Source organism: Suricata suricatta, chromosome 5 (assembly GCF_006229205.1).
Source record: "Suricata suricatta isolate VVHF042 chromosome 5, meerkat_22Aug2017_6uvM2_HiC, whole genome shotgun sequence".
Taxonomy (NCBI): Eukaryota; Metazoa; Chordata; class Mammalia; order Carnivora; family Herpestidae; genus Suricata; species Suricata suricatta.
This window is the reverse complement of record NC_043704.1, coordinates 17248564-17276409: the sequence shown is the minus strand read 5'-3', so window position 1 is coordinate 17276409 and position 27846 is coordinate 17248564. Positions and strand designations below refer to the sequence as shown.

Genomic DNA, 27846 nt, shown 5'->3' with positions numbered 1-27846 from the left:
GTGACAGGCCCAAGTCACGAGAGATAGTGGAATAATCTTCCTACTCTTTTTGCCACAGGTGGTAGCAAGTTACACCAGGTACCAGTTGTACCAGGTACAAGATCAAGTCAACGTGTTAAGAAATGGGAAACACCGTATAGCAAATAGGGAGTGGACCTCAGTGAGAGACTGGTCTGGACTCAAATGAGCTATGTGCATTGTTATCAATTAGAGTACTAAAATCCAGCTCAGGGACTGCTGTGAGTATTAAATGACCAAGAATCTATCACAAAACCTAGCATAATCATAGGTTTTAATACAGAATTATCACAACTCTCTTTTATAAAGTTGTATATAGACTTTGGAGTCCGAAGACTTGAGAGCTGGTTCAAAAATCTAATCCTATTCCTTACAAACTAAGTAACTCTAATCAAGTCAAGCTAAGAAAACCAGTTAAGAAAAACCATAATAATAATAATATCTCACAGGGTTGATAAGAAGATTAATACATAATGTTGTCAGTTTGTAATTAGTAACACAATCCACCAAACACACTATTACACCTGCAGGCTAATCTCCCTGCCCTTAACTGCACGTGAGCTGGCGAATCAAGGTGTTCCAGCTTTCTTCCACAGGGCACGTTTTCTTCTGGTAACTATGTTACAGCTGAAGTATTACAAACAAGTCTGACAGAGAAATTAAATTATGTAAATTATGTAAGACTTCTACCTTTAATACTCTGTATGGGTCACACTGCTACCTACAATTCTAGACCATTTCCTGGAATGGGGGAATTTTAAATCCAAAATTCCCATGGGATTCAACATTTGAACCTCAAAAAATCTATATCTACATATTTATCTATGTATCTCTATCAACATGAAAGTATAGTGGTTTAAAAACAAACTGAAAATTCAGAATCCTTGATGAAACACCAGACTCAACCATTTGCTGTAGGGTTACGTGCCACAGGATCTAGTACTCATGTCTTGCCAGCTTGAGTAACTGATCTTATACCAAATTCTGCTCTACAGCTAACAAGATTATAGCAAGATTTCAGGGTGTTTCCATCTGATTTGCAATTTACCATTTATCATTTAAGTAACCTCAAGTTTCTCATCACTACAATAGTTAATAGGAATGGAAGATTCTTGATTGTTTAAAGATTTAAATTGTAATCAAAATTATTTCAAAATTATATTTATTACAAATTATTTCAAAACACTGCTATTATATCTGAATGCTCTTATATACTTACTTATTTTCTCAAGCTCATTATTTTCTAGGACTATTTCCTTTTTCAGTGCAACTAATATCATTTTGCTCAATAATGCTGAAGTACACAAATGGCTGGGAAGGCTCTTTGTATCTTGTTCTTTAGAATCTGTTTTGAAACACTCATAATTCAAACTCAATCTTCCTTCTAAAAGAGGTCTATGCAACCACTGTAAAAAGAATACATTAAATTATATACAAAATCACTAGATATTCTAAATTACTTACCATCTACGTAAATAAGAGAGGGAACAAAAATGAAGGTATCAATCTTCAAAATACTATTAGAGTAACTTCAAAATGAAGTTATCACTACTTTATTAATAAAATCACAGAAGCCTAGAAGTTTGGGTTTTGCTTCAGGAAATGAACACCATGTGTATTTCTTTAAGACTCCTTCTGACGGAACTAGATCTAATTCACCCTGTCCCATGGCAACTGCCGGTGTCTTACAAACCATAAACATCCAACATAGGAGCATTCAGAGATGTCAAGGCAAAGCAAGATACTCATTTCATTTACCTTTTTTTCTCCCCAGGATAAAACCAAAGATATCCATTTCATTCATTTCTTTTTCCCTTCCCCAGAATAAAATTAAAATGTTTAAGCTTGCATGAAGTCCAAACTTCAGAACAAGAAAAGCACTGTCCAATCTCAAACACACCTGAATTGGAAGAGATTGTCTCATCTTTTCCCATTCACTGTTGCTTGGCATTACACTTCCAATATAAACTCCCAGAAGATTAGGATCTTCACTCTCTAGAAGCTTATTTAGCAAGTCATCAACAGCACACAAGAGGACTTGAAGACTGAAAATAATGCAAACAATGCAACAATTATAGTTATGCTGTGACTAACAGCACCCCGGTACACATTAAATGCCCTATGGCACACAGCAGTTTACCTGAACAAAAAGACTAGTAAAAACTAAGCAAGTCCTCTATCCTGTATCTGACATACACACCATCAAATTAGGGATTTAATAAAACATTTTTAATTTGAAATTGAGCATTGCTTCTATATCAGAATGGAAGGGAACTTGACCTATTCTGGAACAGGTATTTCTGAAACACAGCTATCTTATTATATGGGATAAAAAAGCCATGATGGTCAGAAAAAGATATGACACAACCCTAACAGCCTCTGGATGCATTCTCTTAGCTCTCACTTTAATAGATGGATTTAGATACATGGTGTGAAATATATTTGCAATTCAACATCTTAAAACAGCTTAAGACAACACCTTAAACCAGGCCCCCAATATTAAACACTGAAGAGTAACCACTCTGTGTGGCAGCCATGAGAGGCGATGGTCATAATCCCCCCACCAGCCCACAGGACAGCACTCCCATCATGTCACTGGCATGAATTACGAGTCCAGCAGATGTGCTATAACAAATCATTCTTGAGCTGAGTTTAAATTAATGGTCATTAAAACAAATTCCTTTTGGAAAAATATTTTTGTCTGGATCTTGTTTTACAGTCCTGTAGATTTCTTACATAACAAGTCATTTTTCACAAATACACTAATCACAGGCTCTAATTTAAAGACAGTGATCAGGTGCGGAAGAGATCCTGTGCAAATGAGTACAAAAAAGGTTACCTTTTGATATCCAAAGATGAAGACTGAACTTGGTCCTTCAGCCACAGAGCAGACAGACACAGGAAAGTACTCTGTTTACATGGACTGCCAGTTTGGTGGGTCAATAAATTCACACCAGAGAGCCAAGTATTTTTCAGTTTATAGACAAGAAAGTCTAAAATCAAGATGTCAACAGTAATTTTTAATCCCTGTGAAGCAACTATAATCAGTACAAAATGTGTGAAATAACTCAGTGCAGACCCGAGATTTTTAAGGTACCATTAAAAATGGAAAACATAAAATTACCATTCAATTGCCAAACCAGAATAACTATGTCATAAATATGCAATAATACAAACTAGCTCGTGCCATATAAATGGAAACATGTTAAGATTTTTTAAGTTAGCTCTTATCTGCTCTTATTTACAAGAGCATTGTCATTTTGGAGAGGTGAGAACAGAGCAATATGAAAGAAAGGGTTGGGGAGGAGGGCTCTACACCAATACTACTTTTTTTTTTAATACCTTGCATAATTAAATCTCAATACATAAGGCAATATAGTGCTTACAAAGGCAATCTCAGTTTTATTTTGATACATACTAAGAGTAAGAGAAGGATATATTAATATACCCTTCTTTATGAATACGGAAACTGAAGCATCAAGAAATTAAGCAACTTGCCAACAACAGCTTCTAAGTGAAGGAGCGAAGATTCTAAATCATCTGTCATAGCTCCTTCCAAAACTATCTCTTTGACATCAAGAAAGAATTTAGACATTATGTCTACATATACCTTTAACTTGGTTTCTAAAGCTGAAAGTATTTAAGATTTATAGCTCTTTACTCAAAATGCTTTCAACTTTCAAGTACATTATGATTCAATTAATAAAGCCTGGGCACTTACACTATGAAGGTCAAAGTCGGAGATTCCCAACAAAACATTTGAGCAGTAGGATATTACCTGGCAAATGTGTTTTTTCTTTGTTCTGAGCACATAACTGAAAGAGAGTTAATAATAAGTCTTCAGATGATGGCATTAGCAAGCATCCTTTTGCTGAGGTGAAATAGTTATAGGCCACATCACAGATAAAAGACACTGATGAATCACTATTTTCAGCTTCTGACAATTCCTTTACTTTGGATAAAGTTTCATGAAGCTTAACAATAATTCTTTCAACATATACTTCTCCAATCAAGTAATCTAGAGGGAAAAAAGTTCACACAAACAAAAAATTTTTAAAAAATATTAACAGTGTATTTTTTAATACTTTACTTTGGGTTAACAACTGCTTAAGTCTTTACATGTGTTTAAAAAAATTTTTTAGGTATTAGACAAAATTATATCAAGAAATCAATCTGATCTTTCACATACAAAAGCTCTCATGTTTAAGAGCAGTCTTAAATTAAGGGAAAAAAAAGCAATGCTCTACAAAATTAGTGAATAACTTTGCTAAACTCAAAACCGTTTAGAATATAGAACTAAAAACATTTGAATGTCTTCCAAGTCATGCTAAAAGACTTAAACATTTAGAGGGCTTACAAAATTAAAGTATCTGCATAAATTAAGTTTCATTATTCTCAACCAATAACATACAAACATTGTAACATGGAATCTCCTACAAAAGTGAAAGATTAATTCCCTACTAAAAAACAAAAGCCCCATTTTTGCTTACCATTTTCAATGTGTTGGGATAATACCAAGCTTAGAAGAGCCCATCTTTCTGAGAAATAAGAATCGGAAGATACTGTGGATTCCTTATTACAGAGATGATCTGCCAAGGTTACCAATTTCTCTCCGAGGATATCTCCTTTTAGCCAAGGAGTTACTAAAGCATGTTTATCTGAACTAGAACATGCCTAAAATCATAAAATTAAAGCAAAGATTTACAAGATCAAAAAGTATATCTGCCTATATTACTTGTACCATATTATCTCCCTTCATCATCATGGCCCCAACACTCTCCCCCACTCCTCCTCAAGTTCTGAGAAGGTTTGTATTATCCCTGTTCCCCACTAAGCCTTGCTTACATATACTTTCATGCTTTTTTCAAGCTATCTTCCCAAACTATAAATATTCTTTCTTATCAAAATCCCATCCATTCTCTGACAATCATTACAAAGCCAACCTACTTTATGAAGTCCCCCCATCCACTCAAGCCCATACTCATAACTGCTTTTCTTTGAATTTCTAAAGCACTTACTGGATTGAATTAGTATTTATAATGTTTCATCTGTGTATGTCTTGTTTCCAATGAGACTTTAAGTTCCTTGAAAGCAGATACTGTCTTAAACTTCTTTGATACCTGCTATCAACACTGCAGATATGTTCAATAATGAATGGGTGAACTTTGAAGACAGATGCTCTATGTATTAAAAATGCTCTCTATATTAAATTTTTTGTTCATTAATTTTACTAAAATTAAACAACATATTTAATAGTAGTAAATTACTTCAATATGAACAATGGGACTTATTATTTCCCCAAATTCTCTGTAATAGTAACTGGGGCCAGATAGCTAACAGCAACTGGTTTATTTTCATGGGGTGGGGAAGAAGAAAAAACAACAACTGTAAATCCACCCCCAAAAGCATGCTGATCCATGTTCCCAGAGCTTCTTTTGCTTTAAGGGCTGACAAGAAAGGAATTTGCAACTTGGTTCATTTCAAAGCAATCTGGAAAAAAAACACAAAAAACCAAGTGCGGATTGGGTAGTGCCTAAAAACTTGTTTGTCCTTTATTTAAAAATCTGTAGGTAACCAGGGCTTTTATTTTAGCCCAAGCTTTACCCTTATTCTAGCTTTAAGACCCTGGACAAATCTGTTAACCAACTTGGGCTTTTAAAAATGAAGATTAACTTAGAAAAATCACTAAAGTCCTTTTCTGATTACAAAATTCAGATTGTTTTTAACGAAGCTGTTTTTTTGAGTCTGATCATAAAGTATAAAGTTGCAGAAAAACAAAAAAATCTGGAGTTTAGATGGCGATAACATTGGTTTTCCTAACACAGTTTACTAAATAAAATCGATTTATTTTATAGAATCTGGGAAATAAACTTTTGAATAAAATGTCTCTCAAATTAGAAAGAGATGAAGTAGAATACTCATTTTAACATATCTCTAGGAAGATCCTGACCAGCTTCAAGGGGATGGAGAAATCGGTTAGTCATGGAAGGACAGGAGGCAAACCCTGGCCATGAACTTCCAAACACTGCCCAGGAGGAAGATAGTCTTCCAAAAGGTTATGAGTATTTGAGCTAACCAGCAGGCACATTCTTAAGATGGAAATGATTATCAGTCTTCTCTTATCAAATTATTAACTCCCTTTGCTCTAATTCTAGACTTACCAAATAGCTTTCTGATAATTTGGCTTTTCATGTAGCCTGCCTATAGAGAGAGAGAGGAGGTACTGGATAAACTAATGTAAATGCTGTACTTTACAATTTCTATTTCTCATCGAAAAAGAATAAATTAATATTATGTATTTATTTTGTAAAAATAAACTATTGAGGGAAATCGGGAGTCACTGTTTAATGGGCACAGAGTTTCAGTTTTGCAAGATAAATTCTGGAGACTGGTTCACAATGAAAATATACTGAACTGTACACTAGAAATTGTTAAGATGGTACATTTTGTTATGAGGCTTTTACCATAAATTTAAAAAGAAACTTGTAAATTAATGAGTTATCTGTATAAATTTTAAAAACAATAAAAAATGCTAAAAAAAGAAGTTAATTTTAGGTAATTACATGAAACATTCAAAAAAATAAAAAATAAACACATCTATGGTTGAAAAGTGTTATATCACTTACATCTTTATTGGGAAAACATACTTTAAAACTTCTAAATTGCTTATGTTCTTTGATTTCTTTTCACTATTTTTATCACTAATTTTCTTAGTCAAGTGGCAATCAGACAAAGTCTGAGAGCTTTTAATTTGCCTGTACAGTATTCCAAAGCAGGACAAACTTAATTTCCTAAGGTGTTTGAGCCAAATCTAAAAACCTCTCAATCTACTTCTAGAGAAGAAAAAGTAACTAGGATAAGAGTATAAACCTGTAGTCTTAATTTAAAGATAATCAAATATTGGGGTGCCTGGGTGGCTCAGTCAGTTAAGCGTCTGGCTTCGGCTCAGGTCATGATCTCATGGTTCGTGGGTTTGAGCCCCGCGTCAAGCTCTGTGCTGACACAGCTAGCTCAGAGCCTGGAGCCTGCTTCAGATTCTGTGTCTCCCTCTCTCTCTGACCCTCCCCTGCTCACACTGTCTCTGTCTCTCAAAAATAAATAGAAACCATAAAAAAAATTTTAAAAAAAGAAGATAATCAAATATTTAGCTCTCCCTTTGTTACCTACATAGGAAGAAATAGTGGATTTACCAGAGCCTTTTTAGTCTTTGCTGATATTCCAACCAGAAAAATAATACTATAGAAAGGCAAACACCTAAACCTAAAGCCTTCCCAAATTATGGGAATATAGTGACAATAATAAGAAGTTCTCTAACACAGACACCTGACCACATACCAACATGTGAATATGACTGGTTTTAATTTTTTCTATACCCATAAATACAAAAAAAGGAGGAAAAGTAAAAAAAAAAATCCCCAAGATACCTTTTCAATGACTTGAAGAATAGAATTCCAGTTCAGATTCCCCTGAAGGAGAAAAAAGAGTTAGAAATAATTTTTAGAAGGAATGAAGTCATTATGTAATCACAAAAAAAGCTGAAACATTTCTAGCTACTCCAACTTTTAAAAGTATAGACTACAATGAACTATCGGGATCTCATCAAAATAAAAAGCTTCTGCACAGTGAAGGAAACAATCAGCAAAACTAAAAGGGAACCAGTGGAATGGGAGAAGGTATTTGCAAATGACATCAGATAAAGGGTTAGTATCAAAATCTATAAAGAACTTCTCAAACTCAATACCCAAAAAACAAATAATCCATTGAAGAAATGGGCAAAAGACATGAATAGCCACTTGTCCAAAGAAGACATCCAGATGGCTGACAGACACATGAAAAAAGATACTCAACATCACTCATCATCAGGGAAATACAAATTAAAACCACAATGAGATACCACCTCACACCAGTCAGAATGGCTAAAATTAAGAACTCAGGCAACAACAGATGTTGCCAAGGATGCGGAGAAAGAGGATCTCTTTTGCACTGCTGGTGGGAATGCAAACTGGTGTGGTCACTCTGGAAAATAGTATGGAAGTTCCTCAAAAATTTAAAAATACAGCTACCCTAAGACCCAGCAATTGCACTGCTAGGTATTTAACCAAAGGATACAGGTTGCTGTTTCAAAGGAGCACATGTAGCCCAACGTTTATAGCAGCACTATCAACAATAGTCAAAGTATGGAAAGAGCCCAAATGTCCATCAACGAATGAAATGGATAAAGAAGATGTAGTGTGTATATATACATATATATACATATATATACACATACACACAATGTAGTATTACTCAGCAATCAAGAAGAATGAAATGTTGCCATTTGCAACTACGTGGATGGAACTAGAGGGTATTATGCTAAGTGAAATGAGTCAGTCAGAGAATGGCAAATATGTCACTTCACTCATATGAGGAATTTAAGATACAAAACAGATGAACATAAGGGAAGGGAAGCAAAAATAACATAAAAATAAGGAGGGAGACAAAACATAAGAGATTCTTAAATACAGAGAACAAACTGAGGGTTGCTGGAGGGGTTGTGGGTGGGAAGACAGGCTAAATGGACAAGGGGCATTAAAGAAGACACTTGTGGGGATGGGCACTGGGTGTTATACGTAGGAGTAGAATCACTGGACTCTACTCCTGAAATCATTATTGCAACATATGCTAACTGACTTGGATGTAAATTAAAAAAAAAAAAGTACAGACTAAAATACTCAGCCTTTCACTACCACAAGCATTTGTCATCTTACCATACCGACTCAACACATACCCATAAGCCTCCACACTTCCCCACCACAATCAAGAATATACTGCTGGCCTGTGCTTACTTGGGCAGCACACAGACTAAAGCTGGAAAGAATATTTTGCTCTTCTTTAAATAGATATTCATAATCAAGAAACAACTCAAGAATAACCTCCATGCAGGTCTCATTCTATTCACTTATAATTAGTGTAGTGAAATAAGCCATTATAGTTTAAAGAGTCACAACAACAATACCTCGATGAGATCATCCAAGACACATTTTCTTTCCATATTATTGTCACAGCAACAGAGGGCACTGTACAAAATGTCCACCAAGAAACCCGCATCCTTCCTGTGATCTTCATTTAGCCAACCTATCAGTTTCTGGTATAAAAACTGCAACGCAGGATTTTTTTGTATGAGTCTGGTTATTTCAAGAGGTTTGGCTTTGACAATTCTCTGTTTTTCATCACCTAGCAGCATTTTAAATACTTGGGTTGAAGAGAAAGAGCCGAGCAGAATGGAAAGAAACCTTAGATGTTGCTCTGACTTCCGCTCATTGACATAATTAATACTCATCGCTGCTAGTTTACAGACCAAGTCATCCAAGGGTTTTTTCCTTAGTGGCGATACAAGGTCTGAACAATCATGAGAGAGAGAAGGTTCAGCCATTAATTCAGAGCCTTCACTGTTTTCACCTTCGGAGGAGATGCATTTTTCATTCTCGTTATTATTTTCAGGCAGCTCGTCAGCAAATCTAACCTTACCAACTTTTTTTTTATTTGACTTCAGTGAGCTCTTTGGCTTCTGAAGAACCTGTAGCAGGTTAGATACACCTGACACGGATTTCACGTCAGCTTCTGGCTCATTGATTTTCTCCACACAGATCTCTGACAGTCTTTCCCAAAAATTCAGTAGTACTTTGTCCAAACTGTGAGCTATTTTATCATCTTTTTCCATATCTGCTTTGGCTTCCCAGGAGCATAAGGTTTCTGCTAAATGGTTAAATAGCTGCCCATCTTGCAATCTTGGGTCTTTGAGAACTGCATCAATAAGAGGAATCAACTAAAAGAGAAGGCAGAAATATAAAAGTTCAGTTTTCAGGAGAAATAAAATTTAAACAAAATACTTGTAAAACATTATAAAATTCCACATTTAATAACTGAAAAACATGGATTCCCCCACCACCTGCCGAACTCTGAAGAGTTAACTTGAAGACCATTTTCATATCATACAAAGAGGTTAAGGATTTTACTGCACTCCTCTAAATTACTTTCTTTGCATTTTCTGAACTTAACCCAATTTTTACTTTTCTCTAAACCAATATGAAAGACAGAACCAATAGATTCCAGAATTCTTGTTCTTAAATTACAAAGATAAAAGAAGTCAAATGAGACATCAACTAGGATCTGGGCTTATATAATTTCATTAATTTCCTAACATAAGGAACCATATTCCAGAACCTGCTCTCATCACTGATTCTAGAAACTAAGCACAATTGTTCACAAAAAAATAAATATAGCTGAATATTTTAGAAGTAACAGGATGATTATTGCATACTTTGTACTTAATATAAAAGATCACAAATAGCATCTTCAAAATTACATTTTGTGCTGCAACTCTATAAAACAGGGCTTGCACATGAAGAGACTAATTAGCACTCAGGCATTATGATATTATTCTAGCAACCAACAATACAGAATTTTATTTGTATTGTCAGAAGTACATAATTAAATGCGTACTTTATAGTATTCATTGTGACTTCATTGTGACACTTAATGTGACTTTATAGTCAATGTGCAAGAGTGTGATGATTTTTACATCATAAATACCTGGTCATTGATGAGCATCTCTTCAATTTCTTCCTCACCTAAGTTTTGTTGCATTATAAAACGTAAGCATTCAAAAAATGCTGCTATTACTGCTGAGCACTCTGAAAAGCTGGTTTTAATTCTCTCCGTTGATAGCCTAAGAAATAACAAATAACTATAGCTTACTCTTTCACAAAAAAAAAAGCAACTCAGAAAAACCACAATAAAGACATGGAAAAGGCATTACACCAAAAGAAGAGGATTTTTTAAAATAAAATTCTTAAACTAAAAACTAAAAACTAAAGGAACCTGAAAAAGTGGGGGGGGGCACATTTTCAAATAGGCGTCAACAAAAGATAATACATATTTATTTTCTAGACAGGAACAAATCCATCTGCAAATTTCAAAGAAAAGACTTAAACAAATAAAGCTAATAGTGTAGTTTAAAACAATTTTGTAAGCATTAATAAAACTGAGTGTCTTTAAGTTCAACACTGAAATAATATTCTTTGTGACTCTAAATAGCTATCATATTTAAGTTTATGGAAGTTTTAAACTCTTCACTGGTTCACTTCTTCCATTTGGACATTTATATTTATCAATATACAAAAAAATGCTCATTTAAAAAGTAGTTTATCTCTAAGGCCCTTACAATATTCACTGCACTTTTGTTGTGTAAGACCATTGAAGCCTTGAAAGTACCCAGGAAAAAAATTTCAATTGAAATTCTCTGAGAAGTTTAATAGTGTTTAATGAACGGCAGAACAATCTGGAGAAATTTAAATAAGGAAGAAAATGAGTATGTCATTCTACACATTTATGAAAACATGAAAAATCTCTCTTTCTTTAAAGATCAAGAATTGAAACTCCTTACCCTGCGACTACAGAGGTGAGGAAATTTTTGAAGAAGTCCAACTTTGGATCTGTAACGGACTGAGGGAGTTTGCTGATAAATGGCAAAAGATAAGGGTGTATGACAGGAGCCAGACCCCGACCGCCTTCACGAACCACAGCTGACAGCTTCGGAAACACACTTTTTTTTGCATTTACATGAAGCCAACAGTCCTAACCAAAGACAAGATTATAAGAATAATTAGAGATCAGAAAATACTTTTCCCAATTCAGAGACATGTAGTCTCTCATAAGTAAAAATCAAGTATTCTATCAAAAAAGGATAAAATCTCTCACCAACATTAAAAACGAAACTTGGAAATTTTAAGAAATTTATTATATATAGTAGTCATGTACCCCACATGCTTAGGACAACACTGATCAGAAATAATATTCAACTTAAAAGGTTTATATAAAAGCTGCTTTCTAAAAAGGGACACTAATATCTAATCTTAAATATAAGATTCAGATATACTGACTTCACTGGACCACATAAAGTTTAAATAATAATACTGGCTGGAGAAGCCAAAAGTAAAACAAAATCTCTATGCCATTTTATGGTCAGTTTAAGTTTTATACCAAGTTTTGGATTAAGTATTTTATTTCCAAGGAAGCACTTTCCACTAAGTTTTAGATATTATCATCTGATTAGCTCTGTCTCACATCATATCTAAGGCTTCTAAAATACAAACTAAGACAAGTATCTCAAATGTACTAAATGTTACCTTTCTTACACACCTCAATAGTTGTGAGTGTATAAAGTACAGCTTCCCAGAGAGCCGGGCATACAATGGGGTCACTATCATCAATGCTAAGTAGAACAGATGGGCTCACTTTGGATGCTTCATCTTTCATCAACTGCGGAATACGCTGGCACAAAGCAGAAACTAACTCAAAATAAGCTGAGCGGATCTAAAACAAAAAACAAAAGCTGGATTAAATTAAAGCCTAGTAGAGCGATAATAAGATTTTTAATTTAATAGTTGATGGGCCTCATATTATTACTATTAATATAGAAGGCCACACAAAGTTAAATACAGCTGAACAAAAACTAAGAAACCATGAGCCACTATCCACAGAGGTGATGACTTTAAACCTTAGGTTTATCAGTTACAAATTCCTTATCAATAATTCTTATTATAGTTAAAGAAATAAAAGCTTAAAGAAATCTGAAAGGAAAAGGATCTTAGAAAAAGCACAGATGTGAAAAAGTATGAAGCACAATTCTTATTCCTAAAAAGAGGCAGGAAGATGATTAGAATTCAATTCTCAGTTCAAGAGCAGATAAAGAGAAAGTGAACTGAAAGCACAAAAGAAATTATCCGTCATGTAGCATGGAAAGACAAAAAAGATAAAAAACACCAAGGACAGTGTAAGAGACAAGATAAAGAAGGTTTAGCATATATTTAATCAGAATCCCGAAGGAAGAGAAGAGAAAACGAAGCATAAGAGGTATCTGAAGAGGTTTATAGCCGAGCATTTTGTAGAGCCAATGATATACGCCACTCTACACATTCAGGAAAACCAACAAATCCCAAGCAAGATACATGAAAAGAAATCCAAACCAAGACACAGAATGGTGGGGGGAAAAAAAAAAAAAAAGCCTTCAAGAACAAAGAGTAAATCTTAAAAGTAGCAGGGGAAAAAGACAAACTACCTTCAAAGGAAGGACAGTCCAGGACTGATACTTGACTTCAACAGCAACAATGTATATCAGAATAAAGTGGAATATCTTCAACAAGAAATTAACTGCCAATATTTAATCCTGTACCCAGGCGCCTCGGTGGCTTAGTCGGTTAAGCATCCGACTTCGGCTCAGGTCATGATCTCACGGTTCAGTTCGTGAACTCGAGCCTCGCACAGGACTCCATGCTGACAGCTCAGAGCCTGGAGCCTGCTTCAGATTCTGTGTCTCCCTTTCTCTCTGCCCCTCCCCCACTCATGCTCTGTTTCTCTCGGTCTCAATAATAAATAAAAACATGAAAAAAATTTTTTCTAAATCCTGTACCAGTAAAAATCTATTTCAAGAATGAGAGTGAAGGGGCACCTGGCTGCCTAAGTCAGTGGAGCATGAGACTCTTGATCTCGGGGTTGTAGGTTCGAGCCTCACGATGCATGCAGAGATTACTTAAATAAAATCTTTAAAAAAAAAAGTGAAATAAAAACATCTTCTGATAGAGAAAAAAAGATTTCAGCAGGAGCAAACTAACACAAAATGAAATCCAAAGGATGCCTTCTATACTGAAAGTAGATGATCCCAGAGGGAAGAGATGAAAAAAAGAATAAAGAGCAAATAAAGCAACAAATATAAAGATAAAGCTAAATGAGGATTGAGAGTATAATAATAATGTTTTCTGAGATTTAAAAAAATACACATACAAATATATTTAACTGCACAAAGTACTTTATGCCTATTTTATATAAAATATTACCAAATGATGTTAGCAGTGTATTTAAAAAGATGAACATATAGCATGACTAAGTTTATCTCTTAAATGTTAGGCTGGAAAATCATATAATCATTTAAACATGTAAGAAAAGCAATCAAGAAAATGTCATCATTATTTTATGACAAAAATACTCAGCAAACTAAAACTAAAAAAGCAATCAAACCTTATGAAATCTACAGTAAGCACCATCCTCAAAAGATTAAGAAACTATTACAACTATTTCTACTAAAGTCAGGAACAAGAAAAGGATGGTAGCTATTACCCCCTCTCTCAACATGGTACTGGAGGACCTAATTCACAGAGACAAGGGGAAAAAAGAACTGGAAAGTAACCCAAATGTGTAGCTATAATCATAGCTAAATAACGGGTCATAAAAAATATTCAAAAAGATCTAAACACTATTAGAACAAGAGTTTGCGATAGTTGCTGAATATACAATTTACATACGAAAGCATTGTATACATGCACCAGTAGAAACAAAAAATGTAATTAAGAAACAAATAGTGGGGCGCCTGGGTGGCTCAGTCGGTTAAGCCTCCGGCTTCGGCTCAGGTCAGATCTCACGTTGGTGGGTTCTAGCCCCGCGTCAGGCTCTGTGCTGACAGCTAGCTCAGAGCCTGGAGCCTGCTTCCGGTTCTGTGTCTCCTCCTCTCTCTGCCCCTCCCTCTCTCATGCTCTGTCTCTCTCTGTACCAAAAATAAATAAAACATTAAAAAAAAAAAAAAAAGAAACAAATAGTGACTGTCACAATAGCAACATAAACATGTTCAGGACAGAACACATTATAAAATCTTACTCTGAGATGAAAAGAGCCTACGACAGCTAAAAATTTTTGAAGAGCAAAACTGGATGGTTTCCATTCTTATTATAAAACAGTAATAACCAAGAGAGTATGGTTCTAGCATAAGGATAAACATATAAATAAACAGAACACAATAAGGAGCCTATAATTTAAATCCAAGATATAAGGTCAACTGAATTTTGGCAAAGGTGCCACAGTAAGGAAAAGACAACATTTCAAGAGATGGCACACCTCTATGAAAAAAAAATTAATTTGACTCTCATCATTACATCATAAACAAAAATCAATTCTAAAGGACCTAAACTATAAAACTTCTAGAATTAAATAGAGAAAAATTTTGCAACCTTCAGGTAAGGAAGTATTGTAGGTAAGAAATCAAAAAGCAAGAACCATAAAAGAAAAAAATTGACAAACTGGACTTCATAAAGATTAAAACCCTACTCTCTAAAAACCATTAATAAGATGAAAAGTTAGGTCACAGACCGTAAGAAAACATTCACGATTCTTTATCTGGCAAAATACTTATATCCACCATAAATAAAGCACATTCATAACTCAAAAATAAAAACCCAAAATTCAATTTTAAAATGGGCAAAACAGATAAATATATAAATTGAGCAAAAGAATACAGAGTAAAAAGATTGATACACTGATCTTCTTACCAAGAACGACCAAGGGTTCTGTGAATAAAACACAAAAAAAAACCGAAGACAAATATGTATGCTGGAGGAAAATCAAATTACAGAGTAAGCAATCCACAAAGACCGAGCTGGCATTTTGCGCAGCTCTGCCCTGAAGGTGGCCGCAGTCACCGCCAGAGGCACAGAGACAACTACCACTCCAATAAAAAGCCTTGCTGGAGGAACTGAAAGAACCGGGAAGAGGAGCCCAGGGTAACCCAGGTGGCAAGAGAGTGGCAGGAACTCTAGGAAGAAGAGCCAGAGAAGAGAACCTCCACATTTCTGTGTTTGCAGCCTAAAAATACTATAGCTGACCCTTGAACCATGCCCAGAGTAGAGTGAAAGCAGTTTAAAGCCAAGACTGAAAGAGCTGAGCTGAGCTGTGAGACGCTCCCCACCACAGGCCTGACCATTTGCTGTTAGAGTCTACCCAAGTTAACTGCCTACCAACACAGAATAGCAACATCCTTTGGAGCAATATAAAATCCAGTCTCCAAAACATAATATTTCAGGATATAGTCCAAATATCTATGAGCATAATACAATCTAAAATTACTCAACATATGAAGAGTCAGGAAAATGTGATGCCATCTCCCAAAACAGTTAACTGAGATCGATCCCAAGATGACCAGATGTTACCATCAGACACAAACTCCAAAGCAGCTATTAAAACTACACTCACTGAGGTAAAGGAAGATAGAACAATGAATAAAAATAAATAAATAAGAAATAGAGTGTACAACACCAAGAGTGAACATTAATGTAAATAAACTATGGACTCTGGATTAGATCATTTATCAGTGTAAGTTCAGGGGTGCCTGGCTGGCTCAGTTGGTAGAGCATGTGACTCTTGATGTTGGGGTTGTGAGTTCAAGCACCACACTGGGCACACAGCTTGCTTAAAAAAAATGAAGGGGGGCGCCTGGGTGGCTCAGTCGGTTAGGCCTCTGACTCGGGCTCAGGTCAGATCTCACGTTCGTGGGTTCAAGTCCCGCATCAGGCTCTGTGCTGACAGCCAGCTCAGAGCCTGGAGCCTGCTTCTGGTTCTGTGTCTCCTTCTCTCTCTGCCCCTCCTCCTCTCATGCTCTGTCTCTCTCTGTATAAAAAATAAATAAAACATTAAAAAAAAATTTTTTTAAATGAAGGTGTATCAATTGCTACAAATGTAGCACTCTGGTAGGGGACGCTGAGTCTAGGCATGTGGGAAGGGAAGGGGCGCGAGGGACAGGAGGATGTAGATGGGAAATCTGCAGCTTCAATTGCACTATGAACATAAAACTGCTCTTTAAAAAGTCTTTTAAAAAAACAGGAAAATTTATCAAAGAAATAAAAATACAAAAAGCCAAGTAGAACCTTTAGGAATAAAAAAAAAATTTTTGAAGAGGGCAAAAAGCTTGAACAGACACCTCAAAAAGATATACAAATGGCCAAGAAGCACATTAAAATATATCCAACATCAGCCACTGGGGAAATGCAAATTAAAATGACAATGAAAAATCTCTATTCCAGAGGTCAGTAAACATTTTCTTTAAAGAAGCAGACAGTAAAACAGTTTAGGCTTTGTAAGCCATATGGTCTCTCTCTCAACTACTTCACTTTGCTTTATTAGCATGTACAGACAATACAAAAAATTATTTACAAAAATAGGTGTGCCAGATTTTGACCCATGAGCTGTATATATAGTTTGCTGATCCCTGAATCCCACACCCATGAAGATGACTTAAAATAGAACACCTGACAATTCTGAAGTGAAACGATGGAGCAACTAAAAATCTCACACATTGCTGATAAAAGTATCAAACAATACAACCACTTTGGTAAATGGTTTGGTAGCTTCTTACAAATTTAACATATATGTACTCTATGAACCATCAATTCCTTTCCTTGCCCACGAAAAATGAAAACTCATGTCCATAACAAGGACTATATAAAACTAAACAATAAAAAGAAATGGACCATGGATACACACAACAATGAATAAATCTTAAAAACATTATATTAAGCAAAAGAAGCCAGAGAGGGAATATGCTTGGCTCCACTTGTATGAAAACCTGTGTCGGTAGTGACAGATCACTCTGGCTACTAAGGGGAAGGGTGACACAAAGAACCCACTTTTGGATGATAAAAATGTATCTTGACTATAGTGGTTCATGGGTATGTAGATGGGTAAATACTTTGTCAAAACTTGTCAAACTATGCCTAAAATTTCATTTTCTGATGAGTAAATTATACCTCAATAAAGTTGGTTTAAAATTATTCTAGGGGTGCCTGGGTGGCTCAGTCAGTTGAGCGTCTGACTTGGGCTCAGGTCATGATCCCATGGTTCATGGGTTCAAGCCCCACATGCATCAGGCTCTGCGCTGACAGCTCAGAGCCTGGAGCCTGCTTTGGATTCCGTGTCTCCCTCTGCCTCTGCCCCTCTCTTGCTCACACTATGTCTCTCTCTCTCTCAAAACTAAATATTAAAAAGATTTTCTTAAGTTATTCTAGGACATTTTTAAAGTACCTGAATAAATTGAAACACGACAGGTTCATCATAACATCAGGTTCAATAATTTTATAAAGAGAGCAAGCCTCTGCAAACCATTCACTTTTTTGAGGAATTCAATAAACTCACTGTAATTTATATGCAAGAATAAAGTTACATGCTGTACCAACTGAGCCAGCCAGGTGCCCCAGAATAATAAAGCTCTAAAACAACTGGTCAATAGTAAGATGGAAGGGATGCAAACCCTGGTCCTGGCATAAGAAGAAACAATGGCCCAGAAGGCAGAGTTTTAAGACAAACTTATGAACATATGGAAATTTAATGCACCATAATGGCAGGACCACAAATCAATAAGGAAAGAATGAACAGTTCATTAGGGGAATTTTAGAAATACTGGCTCAGTACACTTGAAGAAAAAGGTTACTAGGTATCTACTTAATGCTGTATAAAAAGGTAGATTTATATTGATGGATTAAAGACTTCACATGAAATGTAAAAGTATTAAAAACATAGAACTATTAAAAACTGAATATTTTTCTGGCTTAAGTGGGAAAGGCCTTCATATGGCAAAATCAGTGACTTTACAAGAAATTTAATTACATGAAAATTACAATGTCTTTCTAAAGAGGACACAGGAAAGGTGACAAAGTGGAAGATTACTTGCAATGCCTAAAAACGACAAAAGGACAAGTATTTAAAATACACAAAGAGCTCTAGTAAAATAAAAAAAAACTTCAAAAGAAAGGGGAGAAAGACATAAACAAGTAGTTTATAAAAGAAACAGCAAAATTTAAGCAGCTTATGGAGAGATCCTAAAAGTCACTAGTTGGCAGAGTAAAAAGAAATATCATTTGAAGTCCTATTAGATGGATAAAAATCAAGGAACTGAAGGATGCCTAGTGCTGGCTAGGACATAAGGAGACACAGGGCCCATCAGGCAATGACGGCTGAGGGCAGAGTGAGTAATGCAGCCATTCAAGCGAGCAATCTGGCACCACTCAGAAAATTAAGTATGCATATACGCTTTGACTCAGCAATTCAAAACCTAAGAGAATTTCAGAAAAAGAAATCCTTGCAGATTTGAAGGCACATGAATGAAGATGCTCTGTGACAGCAGAGAGCTGGAGGCAATCAGTGCATCTACACTGAAAGAATGCAGAGGTAAAATGGAGGGGATGCAAATTTCTTAGTCCTACATAGTATTTAGAAGGCGTGATCAAATACTCATATAAGAACATGATAGATTTAAAGTAGCTCAGCACTTTTAAAAAAGCACTGAGAACTTAGAGCACCCGGGTGGCTCAGTTAGTTAAGGACCCAACTCTTGATTTCGGCTTGGGTCATAATCTCACAGTTCAGCGGTTCAAGCTGTGCATCAGGCTCTGTGTTGACAGCATGAATCTCAATTGGGATTTTCAATCTCTCTCTCTCTCGCTCGCGTGCTCTCTCTCTCTCTCTCTCACTTCCTGCCTCCAAAGAAATAAACTTAAAAAAATAAAGTTAAAAAGTACTTAGTTCTTTAAAAGCTCTAAGTAAACAGTGATTATAACACAATATGATTTATATGAATTAAAAATACATTCCAAAAGGCTGTGAGGTGCCCAACAGAGAGCGTGTGTAAGCTTCATTCAGGCATGACTTCTAGTGCTGCTGTCTCTGTCAATGTTAATGAATCAACAGTATCTATTAAATAAGATGTCTTTAAACAGACACACATAAAACAAGGTTATATATTGACCAAGTGACAAAAATGTTGTGACCAGAGGCTCACAGGCACCAATCCTAATTTCCCCTAAGAGCAATGCTGCAATATTCACTTAATCAATATTCAAGGGTTCTTCATATAAGCTAATTACCATGGATAAGAAGAATCAACTATACACACAAAAGGACATACACTAAGCACATTTAGAATGGTTAGCTGGTAGAAGTGGAGGGTGGAGAAGGAGACAGAGACATATGAGGAAAAAACTGCATTAAGTTAGAAGAGCTTCATACATACCAAGAAGTTCAAAGTATCATGAACAGAACAGTGTGATAATACAACTCTGAATCTGAAGTCTAACTAAATTAAAAAGTGAAAATACAATAACACTGCAGTAAAAGAGGCAATTCGGTCGAACCACAAAGATGTGCTTGTAGAATTTTAAACATAAACAATAAGCATAAAACACAAACACACAAGATCAGGGTCGATAAAAGCAATCACAGACATTTACAATAAAAGATTAAGATACCTGAGGTATACTGTGTTTTCCGTACTTCCAAAACTTATTCTGTGATAAAAGAGACTTAAATTTCTCCTCCAGAGAATCAAGCTCATTATCAGGTAAGAGGCAAAGCAATTTTTTTAACGCCAATAAGGAACAAGTTACAACCCGATAGAATTTAGCTTCTCTTTCTTCGTCTGGAACCGTTCTTGTCGTGAAAAGAAAATAAATATATATAAGAATTGAGAATAAGCCCAACTACATAGTTGGCACTTCTAATTTAAACGTTTTATCATTAAATATCTACCAAAGTTGCTTTATATTTATTTCTGTATTCTATCCTTACTGTGCCAACCCGCATCCCTTAAAATACAAACATACACAGAATTTTAATCACATATTTTTCAACTAATACAGACGAAAAGCTGTAGTTAGAAAAAAGTTGGCAAAATACTGCTCTCAGTAGCAAGTAATAGGATGATTCGAGGGAATGGATATCAGTGCCTCTGAGGTTACTCGCCATTAGGGACAGGATCCTAATAGTTTGATTAGTACACAAAAGTAAATGGGTGATTTTACCACTCTTTCAACAGAACTATTCAGAGTTCTTCAACTCGTTCAACCAGACCTTAAAATGATTTCCTACTAGGACAATCAAAAGGTAAATGTGGAAAAAATATAAAAACATCTCTTTTTAAAGAACCAAATGTGTAACGCCCAGATAATTCTAGTTAAATAGCAGGACACTTGCAAGTAAAAACACATAAAATAGCCCCTGACACATAGCATTATATTATTTTCATCTCTACTTTTAGAATCCCTTTTTTAAAAATGTCACATTGAAATTACCATCTTGTTATCTTTGAGCAAACAAATCCTTAACATGAGTTACACTGATGTAACACAACTTACTGTGGATCACTGAGTGTATCAGGGGTTTCTTTTAGAAGATGATCCTGCAGAACCTACAGAGGAGGAAAAATGCCATAGCCTTGAGATTTTCTTCAACTGTCAATGGTGAACAGTTAGAGCATAAGCCTCATCTTACCTAAAAGTTCTTACCCCTTCCCCACAAAAGTAGCAAAATTAAGCAGCAAAACTAAAAGGCTTGAATTCTACCTATTTTTCTTTCCCTATCAATCCCCAACGTTGACTGGGTAAGAAGGAGAGGGTACTTCTGAACATCTCCAGTAGTACCCATGAGAAGAATTTTTCCCCCAACTACTCCTGCTCTCTTGTTTCTCCATTCCTCCTGTACACAGCAGTGAAGTAGAATTCCTGACTAGTAAGTTTGAAAGAGAAATTCAGGCTGTTTTCCTCTCCTCTCTTTCTGAGTGCCTCCCTGCTCATAAGGGAGAACACACATTGTACTCTGTTCCATTATGGAGGAAAGTCTAAGGTTCCGTTCAGAGTGGGTAAGTCTGCCTACTTCCGGCATGCAGTCCTAGGGAACTCACTACTCCAGGACCCCCTTTATCAGCAACCACAACAGCTAACATTTCCTGAACTTTTCCACATGCCAGGTATTGCTTTGAGCACATTTCACCCATTAACTAAATTAATCCTCACAACTACTTGATGAAGTACAAGTTAATTTCTACTTTAATAGATGAAATGGAGGCACAGAAATGTGCCCAACGTCATATGCATAAGTAATGGCAGAATGTGACAGAAACCCAATGGTATAACCCAGAGCTCATGTTCTTATAGGCAGTATGACATAATGCCCGTAAATATGACATTTTGGTCTCACTGGCCTAACACCTCTCTAAAAAACTGATTTTGAACTTAGGAAAGTTCAAGCCCAATATCTGTAAGGAACTGTGACATAACCAACTAAAGGGAAAATAATGCCGGAACTAATCCATATATTCAATGATTAGTTATCCATCCATAAGAAAGCCAAGAACAAAACACCAACCAAATAAAAAACTAAGAATAGCCAAATTGGTTGCCTCAAAATCCATTTTCTTAAATTCTTAGTGCCCAAACTCATGATACTTAACTCTCACAACACTTGGTATTTCAAATATACCAGTGATTCTTGGGTTAAAGAATTCCCTTTAAGAATATGATTAAAGCTATAAAACCTCTCCCTAGAAAAACAAAGTTGGTAAACTTGAAAAATGAAAAATGGAAGAACCAAGAACTTAAGTGGGGAACTAGAATGCACATGTGTGTATGTGCAGGGGAGGTGTTAGGTGAAAAGATCTGATAGGTAAGTGGGGACCAGACTACACAGAGCCCTATTGGCCAGGATAAGAAATCTGGACTTGCAAATATAAAACGAAGCCACAGGGACACCAGCTAACTAAAAGGAGGGATGATTAAAAAAGACTGTACCCAGGATGCTATGGAAACACAGAAGTACTAAATAAAGGAATGAATGCCAGCATGAGTTTTTTAAAATCCTCAATTCCCCCCATCATTCACAGTCCGTCTACTTTTACTTCTTGAGAGAATACTAACAAGCTCAGTTGTCTGGTTTTTCTGGCCCATATATCAGGAATAGCAGATAAAGGGAAAAGAAATGAAAGACAGTATAAGATACCAACTGAAACCCACAAAAGTTATGGCTGATATCAGTCTTGCAAAGTGTTGCAAGAACACTGGCCAAGTTTTGGAGAAACTTTCATATTTGTTAATGACAGTATAAATTTATGTGGCCTTTTGAAGGACAATCTATCAATATAAAAATAATTTTAAATGTTCTTATCGTTTGACCCGACATATATGGTTACTAGAAATTCTACAATCATTCCCACAGGGTATGAAGAAATATGTTCAAGAATATTCCCTGAAGTAGTATTTGTTATAATAAAAGCAGGGAAAACCCTAAATGTATAATATAAAAGGAGTTAAATAAACTGTTGCACAAAGGAATATAAGAAAGCCAATAAAAAGAGTGAAGTATATCTGTATACATGTATTGATATGGAAATACGGGGGAGAATAGCATTAGATTTTGTAGACATACTCTTTTTTCAGATTATGTCACATAAAGTATATACTTAAATCTTCTTAGTACGACAACGATTTATAAGTTAAAGATGAAAAATTTAAATAACTTAGATCCACTCCAAAATACTAATTATGTTAAAAACCAAAAAATGGTCAATTTTTTAAATACCATTTTTAAAAGGCAATCTTCCATTAGAAATATTTCACTTACTAAAAGGAAAAAAAAAGGAAATATTTCACTTACGAGTTCCTTCATAATGCCAGGCAAAAGAGCTGTCATAATATGCCCCATGTCCCTTAAATACTGGAGAAAAACACAGAATCGCCCCCAAGAACTTACACTTGTAATTTCATCCTTACAAAATGCTATGGCTTCCGGGTGCTTGCTCGGAGGGAAAGCTGCTTCAAAGGCATCTTTTGCTGCAGAGGCAGCTGGTGTATAAGTATCACACTGAGCCATCAGCCAATAGCCCATTAAACTTTTTAAATAAGGAGCCAAGTGTTTCTTTACTTTAAGGATAAGCTTTTCAAAAGCCTGCTGCGTAGCTTCTCGAACCCGGCGATCATGATCCTATTGAAAATACAATATGGTTTAAAACAGCTCTAGCCCATAAAAACACAACACAGATATTTCCAGATATGCTATGATGACCCATTAATAAGAATTCACCTAAGTGCAGAGCCAAACTAAAATTAACAATTATGTGAAAAAATTGACCAATCCTTCCCTTTCCCCATCACAAAGATAAAGATTATTCAAGACAGACTCAAGGTTAGGCCTTCAATATTAAGCAATTCACTCGAATTATTTTCCAGCAAATACACAAAGAAGTTAAACTGTCAACATATACCATAACTAGAAAGTATCTATCTAGGTAATCCTCTAGTAATCACATAATTTTTTAAAAACGCAGACTTCCAATACACTTTATACAACCTAACGTGATCCAATCTGCAGACCAATACTGACATAACATTTTATACTCCTCACCAAAAATGAATCATGTAAATGTAAAAGTCCCCATGACTTCAATCAAAAACTGTACAACAAAATAAATTAGTTAAGTTTTTAATACTCACCAGTGAAATTTTACAGAAAATTCTTGGCCAGTACGGAAGAACACCTTTTACAACTTCTGTGTCTCTCTCTGTACACATGGTTCCAAATTCCTGCATAGCCTGAAAATAAACTCACAACATTACTAAGACTCATAGCCATAATACTGGCTACTCATTATATATTTTCTGTGCCAGAAACTTAGTCCATTTTACACAACAGGAGAATGCACTGCTTCAGTTTGTGCCAGATGGAACTAATTTAAAGAGCTCCTTCACAGCATACGATAATAGAAACTTCTCAGTTTTTTAAAAAATAAGATGTACACAAACAAAAAACTCAATTTAATTTTACAGGGTCAAAATTACATTCTCTAATGGGGAAAACTGTACAGCCAGTGGTTCAAATAAGTACAGAACAACAAACTAATTTATAATCTAGAAGATAAGAAAAAGGGTAAACTAAGCTTAAGTCTATGTGTCAGAAAAAAGGACAATTGTAAAAGAACTTATTAGTGATAAATGATTGCTCATTTTTCTTTACATAAAATATACCAATTGACGTGTTGTTCTAACAAAAGAATTTTCTTGATCATTTTCATAAAAAAACAACAAAAAACTTACTTTTAATTTTGTTGTGACATCTTTCTTAGAAAGTTTCCGCAGCACCATTCGGAAATCAGAGTCTACAAGACTATCTATTTCCTCAGCTCCTTGAATCGCAGGAACATAACCCAGGTCGCTCTGTGACGTTCCAAAACCAATAAACCCAGGCACCGTTCCCTGTTCTTTGGCAAGGAGTTCTGCAGCTCGGCCACTGTTCGAAGGCTGATAAGAAAGTTGGGAGAAAAAAGTCAGAGTCTAGGAAGAGTTCAAAATTTAATTTTGAGTTCTTGTCTTTCACAATTCCCAGAGAAGAGCAAGCTTTTACTGGAGAAGTTTTGTTTTTTAATAAAGCCTCTCCTTTTAAATTTTTTTTTAATTTATTTACTTTGAGAGAGCAAGCATGTGTGTACACACACACACACACACACACACACACACACACACATACACACACACACACAGAGTAGGGAAGGGGAAGAGAAAAAGCTAGAGAGAATCCCAGGCAGGCTATCTGCTAACAGTGCAGAGCCCAATACAGGGCTTGATCTCATGAATCATGAGATCATGACCTGAGCTGAAATCAAAAGTCAGAAGCTTAACTGACTGAGCCACCCAGGCGCCCCAAGAATGTTTTCTATCCTAGTCTAAGATTTCATCCACTGCAATGTTCCCATCACTAAGAATCTATCAATAATAATCCTAGGAGCTATTTCCTGGTTTGCTAAAAATCAGAACAATGTTTTTTGGGTTTTTTTATTTATTTTTTTTTTTTGAAAGACAGAGGGAGACAGCACTAGCAGGGAAAGGTTAGAGAGAGAGAGAGATACAGAATCTGAAGCAGGCTCCAGGCTCTGAGCTAGCTGTCAGCACAGAGCCTGATGCGGGGCTCGAACCCACGAACCGTAAGATCATGACCTGAGCTGAAGCCGGACACTTAACCAACTGAGCTACCCAGGCACCCCAGAACAATGTTTTCTAAACTGGATACAATTCATTAGTGGCTCGTGATATTAACTTAGAGGGTCATGACAACATTTCACAAAAATACAATAAAATTTTAAAACTCAAAGTGCATCACATATGGTAAGAATAAATATTATAAAATTAATTTCCAAACTTGAGAGTATACATACAAATACAATGCTATAAAATTGATTCGATTTATAAAATGCTATAAAATTGATTCAATTCACAAAATTGATTGATTCATAAATGAATTACATCTTTTCATTTATCCATTCAACAAACATTTATTAAATAACCCCCATGGGACCAATCTAATGATAGCTATTTCTAAGACCAGGAGTTCCTTGAGGGCAGACACACTCATTTCCACACACCCGAAGTTACTGGAACTTCTTTGAGCTATCATGATTACAAATTATATTACTATGGACACAAAATCAATACAATGGTCAGGATATATGATACACTCATTTGAACCATACTCGTGGTTTGTTAAATCAATACAAAATATAGCAGCTTCCTAGTACAAAAAGTTAATGGGTTGACTGTGATGATAAAAAAAAAAAAATTTTAACTGCTAAGGAAACTAACATATCCATTGTTATCTAATAGAAAATTGCCTCAATTCAATGTCCAGGATGACATTACAACCCATCTAAATTCACCTGTTCCTGACCTATCTTTAAGAATGGTTGAAAGGAGGGGTGCCTGGATTAAACGCCCCCAACTTTGGCTCAGGTCATGATCTCACGGCTCATGGGTTCAAGCCCTGCATTGGGCTCTGGGCTGAACTGCTGCTCAGAGCCCGGAGCCTGCTTCAGATCCTGTGTCTCCTCTCTCTATCCCTCCTCCACTCGTGCTCTGTCTCACTCTGTCTCTCAAAAATAAATAAATGTTAAAAAAATTTTTTTTTAAAAAGAATAGATGAAAGGGTTGTCTAAATGTGTGATTCAATTTGCTCATACCTAGCAAAATTGTGTTTGGGAAACTTATTTGTCAAGGAATAATCTAGGCTACTTTCTAAACTGAAATGAATGACCAGAAATGAAAATGATAATGTGAATTACATTTCTTTTTCAAAAGAGTAGCATTTAAGACTAATCTCAAAACAGGTTCTCTATTTTGGAACTTTATTAAAATGAGCACTATCCAGTCTGCCTTTTTCAATATTGGTACATGAATTAAGAGGTACAAAAGAAGTTAGTGAATTATAAAACAATTTTGAAAACTATGATGACATTAGGACATCAGAATTTTATCTGTAACACCATCTGTAAAGTTTTATTATAAAACAGAATAAATGAAATAGTATAGAAAAACTAGTTAATGCTAAAAGCTAAAGGAGTCAATGCTAAATTCTGAACTGACCTGAAATACCAGAGCTGCTAGAGGTAACTGCACGAAAAAAAAGGTATCAGATTTCCAATTTCCAATAGTAAAGTAACAAATTATTTTTTAAATTGGCTAATTGTATCTTTTATTCAATGTTTACTTTGAGTTTAAAATATAGTTACTATTTCTTCTTACTTCCTCTACTGTATCTTAAATGCTTATACCCATAGTTCAAAAATTAAGAACTTTGATTTTATTCCTGGCAGTTAATTTTCTTATACTCCATGTGCTTCATTCTCTCTCTGAGAGAGAGAGAGAGAGGGAGGGAGAGAGATTGAGAGAGAGAGAAAGTGCATATGAGCAGCAGGAGAGGCGCAGAGGGAGAGAGAATTCCAAGCAGGCTCGGCATTTCCAGCAGAGAGCCAGGTGGTAGACCCTGATCTCATAACCAACTGTGAGATCATAACCTTAGCCAAAACCAAGAGCTAGACTGGACACTTAACTGACTAAGCCACCCCGGCGTCCCCCCTACTTCATTCCTTTGTGCCTCTATTCTAGAGGTATTGGAGGTGGCAATCCTGACTCTAGTTTAAAGACCAAACTCTGGAAGACTTACCAGATCTTTCACCACTTGGCCTCCACTTCTCCCAGGCTTATCTCCCAGCACTCTTTTCTTCCCTTGTCACAGGTCCTCCTCTCCTCTCCCAATTTTGTTGCCACCACTTATGTTCCAGTCCCAAAGTCATTCACGGTTCTCTGAATAGGCTATGCCTTTCACAATCTGATTTTTGTGTAATCTCTTCTCTCCGCCTGAAAACCTTTTCTTACTTTCCAT

At 35.7% G+C, this 27846-nt stretch overlaps 1 protein-coding gene across 1 annotated transcript in view; it reads right to left on the bottom strand.

The window, feature by feature from the left end:
- Positions 1 to 27846, bottom strand: part of LTN1 (listerin E3 ubiquitin protein ligase 1) — a 63035-nt gene that overhangs the window by 31958 nt on the left and 3231 nt on the right. Inside the window, exons 2-16 of the mRNA XM_029939085.1 lie at positions 24732 to 24935; positions 24132 to 24230; positions 23392 to 23622; positions 21003 to 21055; positions 20118 to 20298; positions 12199 to 12372; positions 11444 to 11634; positions 10591 to 10726; positions 9014 to 9823; positions 7443 to 7484; positions 4509 to 4692; positions 3797 to 4036; positions 2858 to 3011; positions 1919 to 2063; positions 1238 to 1424 (exon numbers count right to left, since the gene is read on the bottom strand). Coding sequence (XP_029794945.1) covers positions 1238 to 1424; positions 1919 to 2063; positions 2858 to 3011; positions 3797 to 4036; positions 4509 to 4692; positions 7443 to 7484; positions 9014 to 9823; positions 10591 to 10726; positions 11444 to 11634; positions 12199 to 12372; positions 20118 to 20298; positions 21003 to 21055; positions 23392 to 23622; positions 24132 to 24230; positions 24732 to 24935 — 3031 coding nt within the window. The remainder of the gene's footprint in view (positions 1 to 1237; positions 1425 to 1918; positions 2064 to 2857; positions 3012 to 3796; positions 4037 to 4508; positions 4693 to 7442; positions 7485 to 9013; positions 9824 to 10590; positions 10727 to 11443; positions 11635 to 12198; positions 12373 to 20117; positions 20299 to 21002; positions 21056 to 23391; positions 23623 to 24131; positions 24231 to 24731; positions 24936 to 27846) is intronic.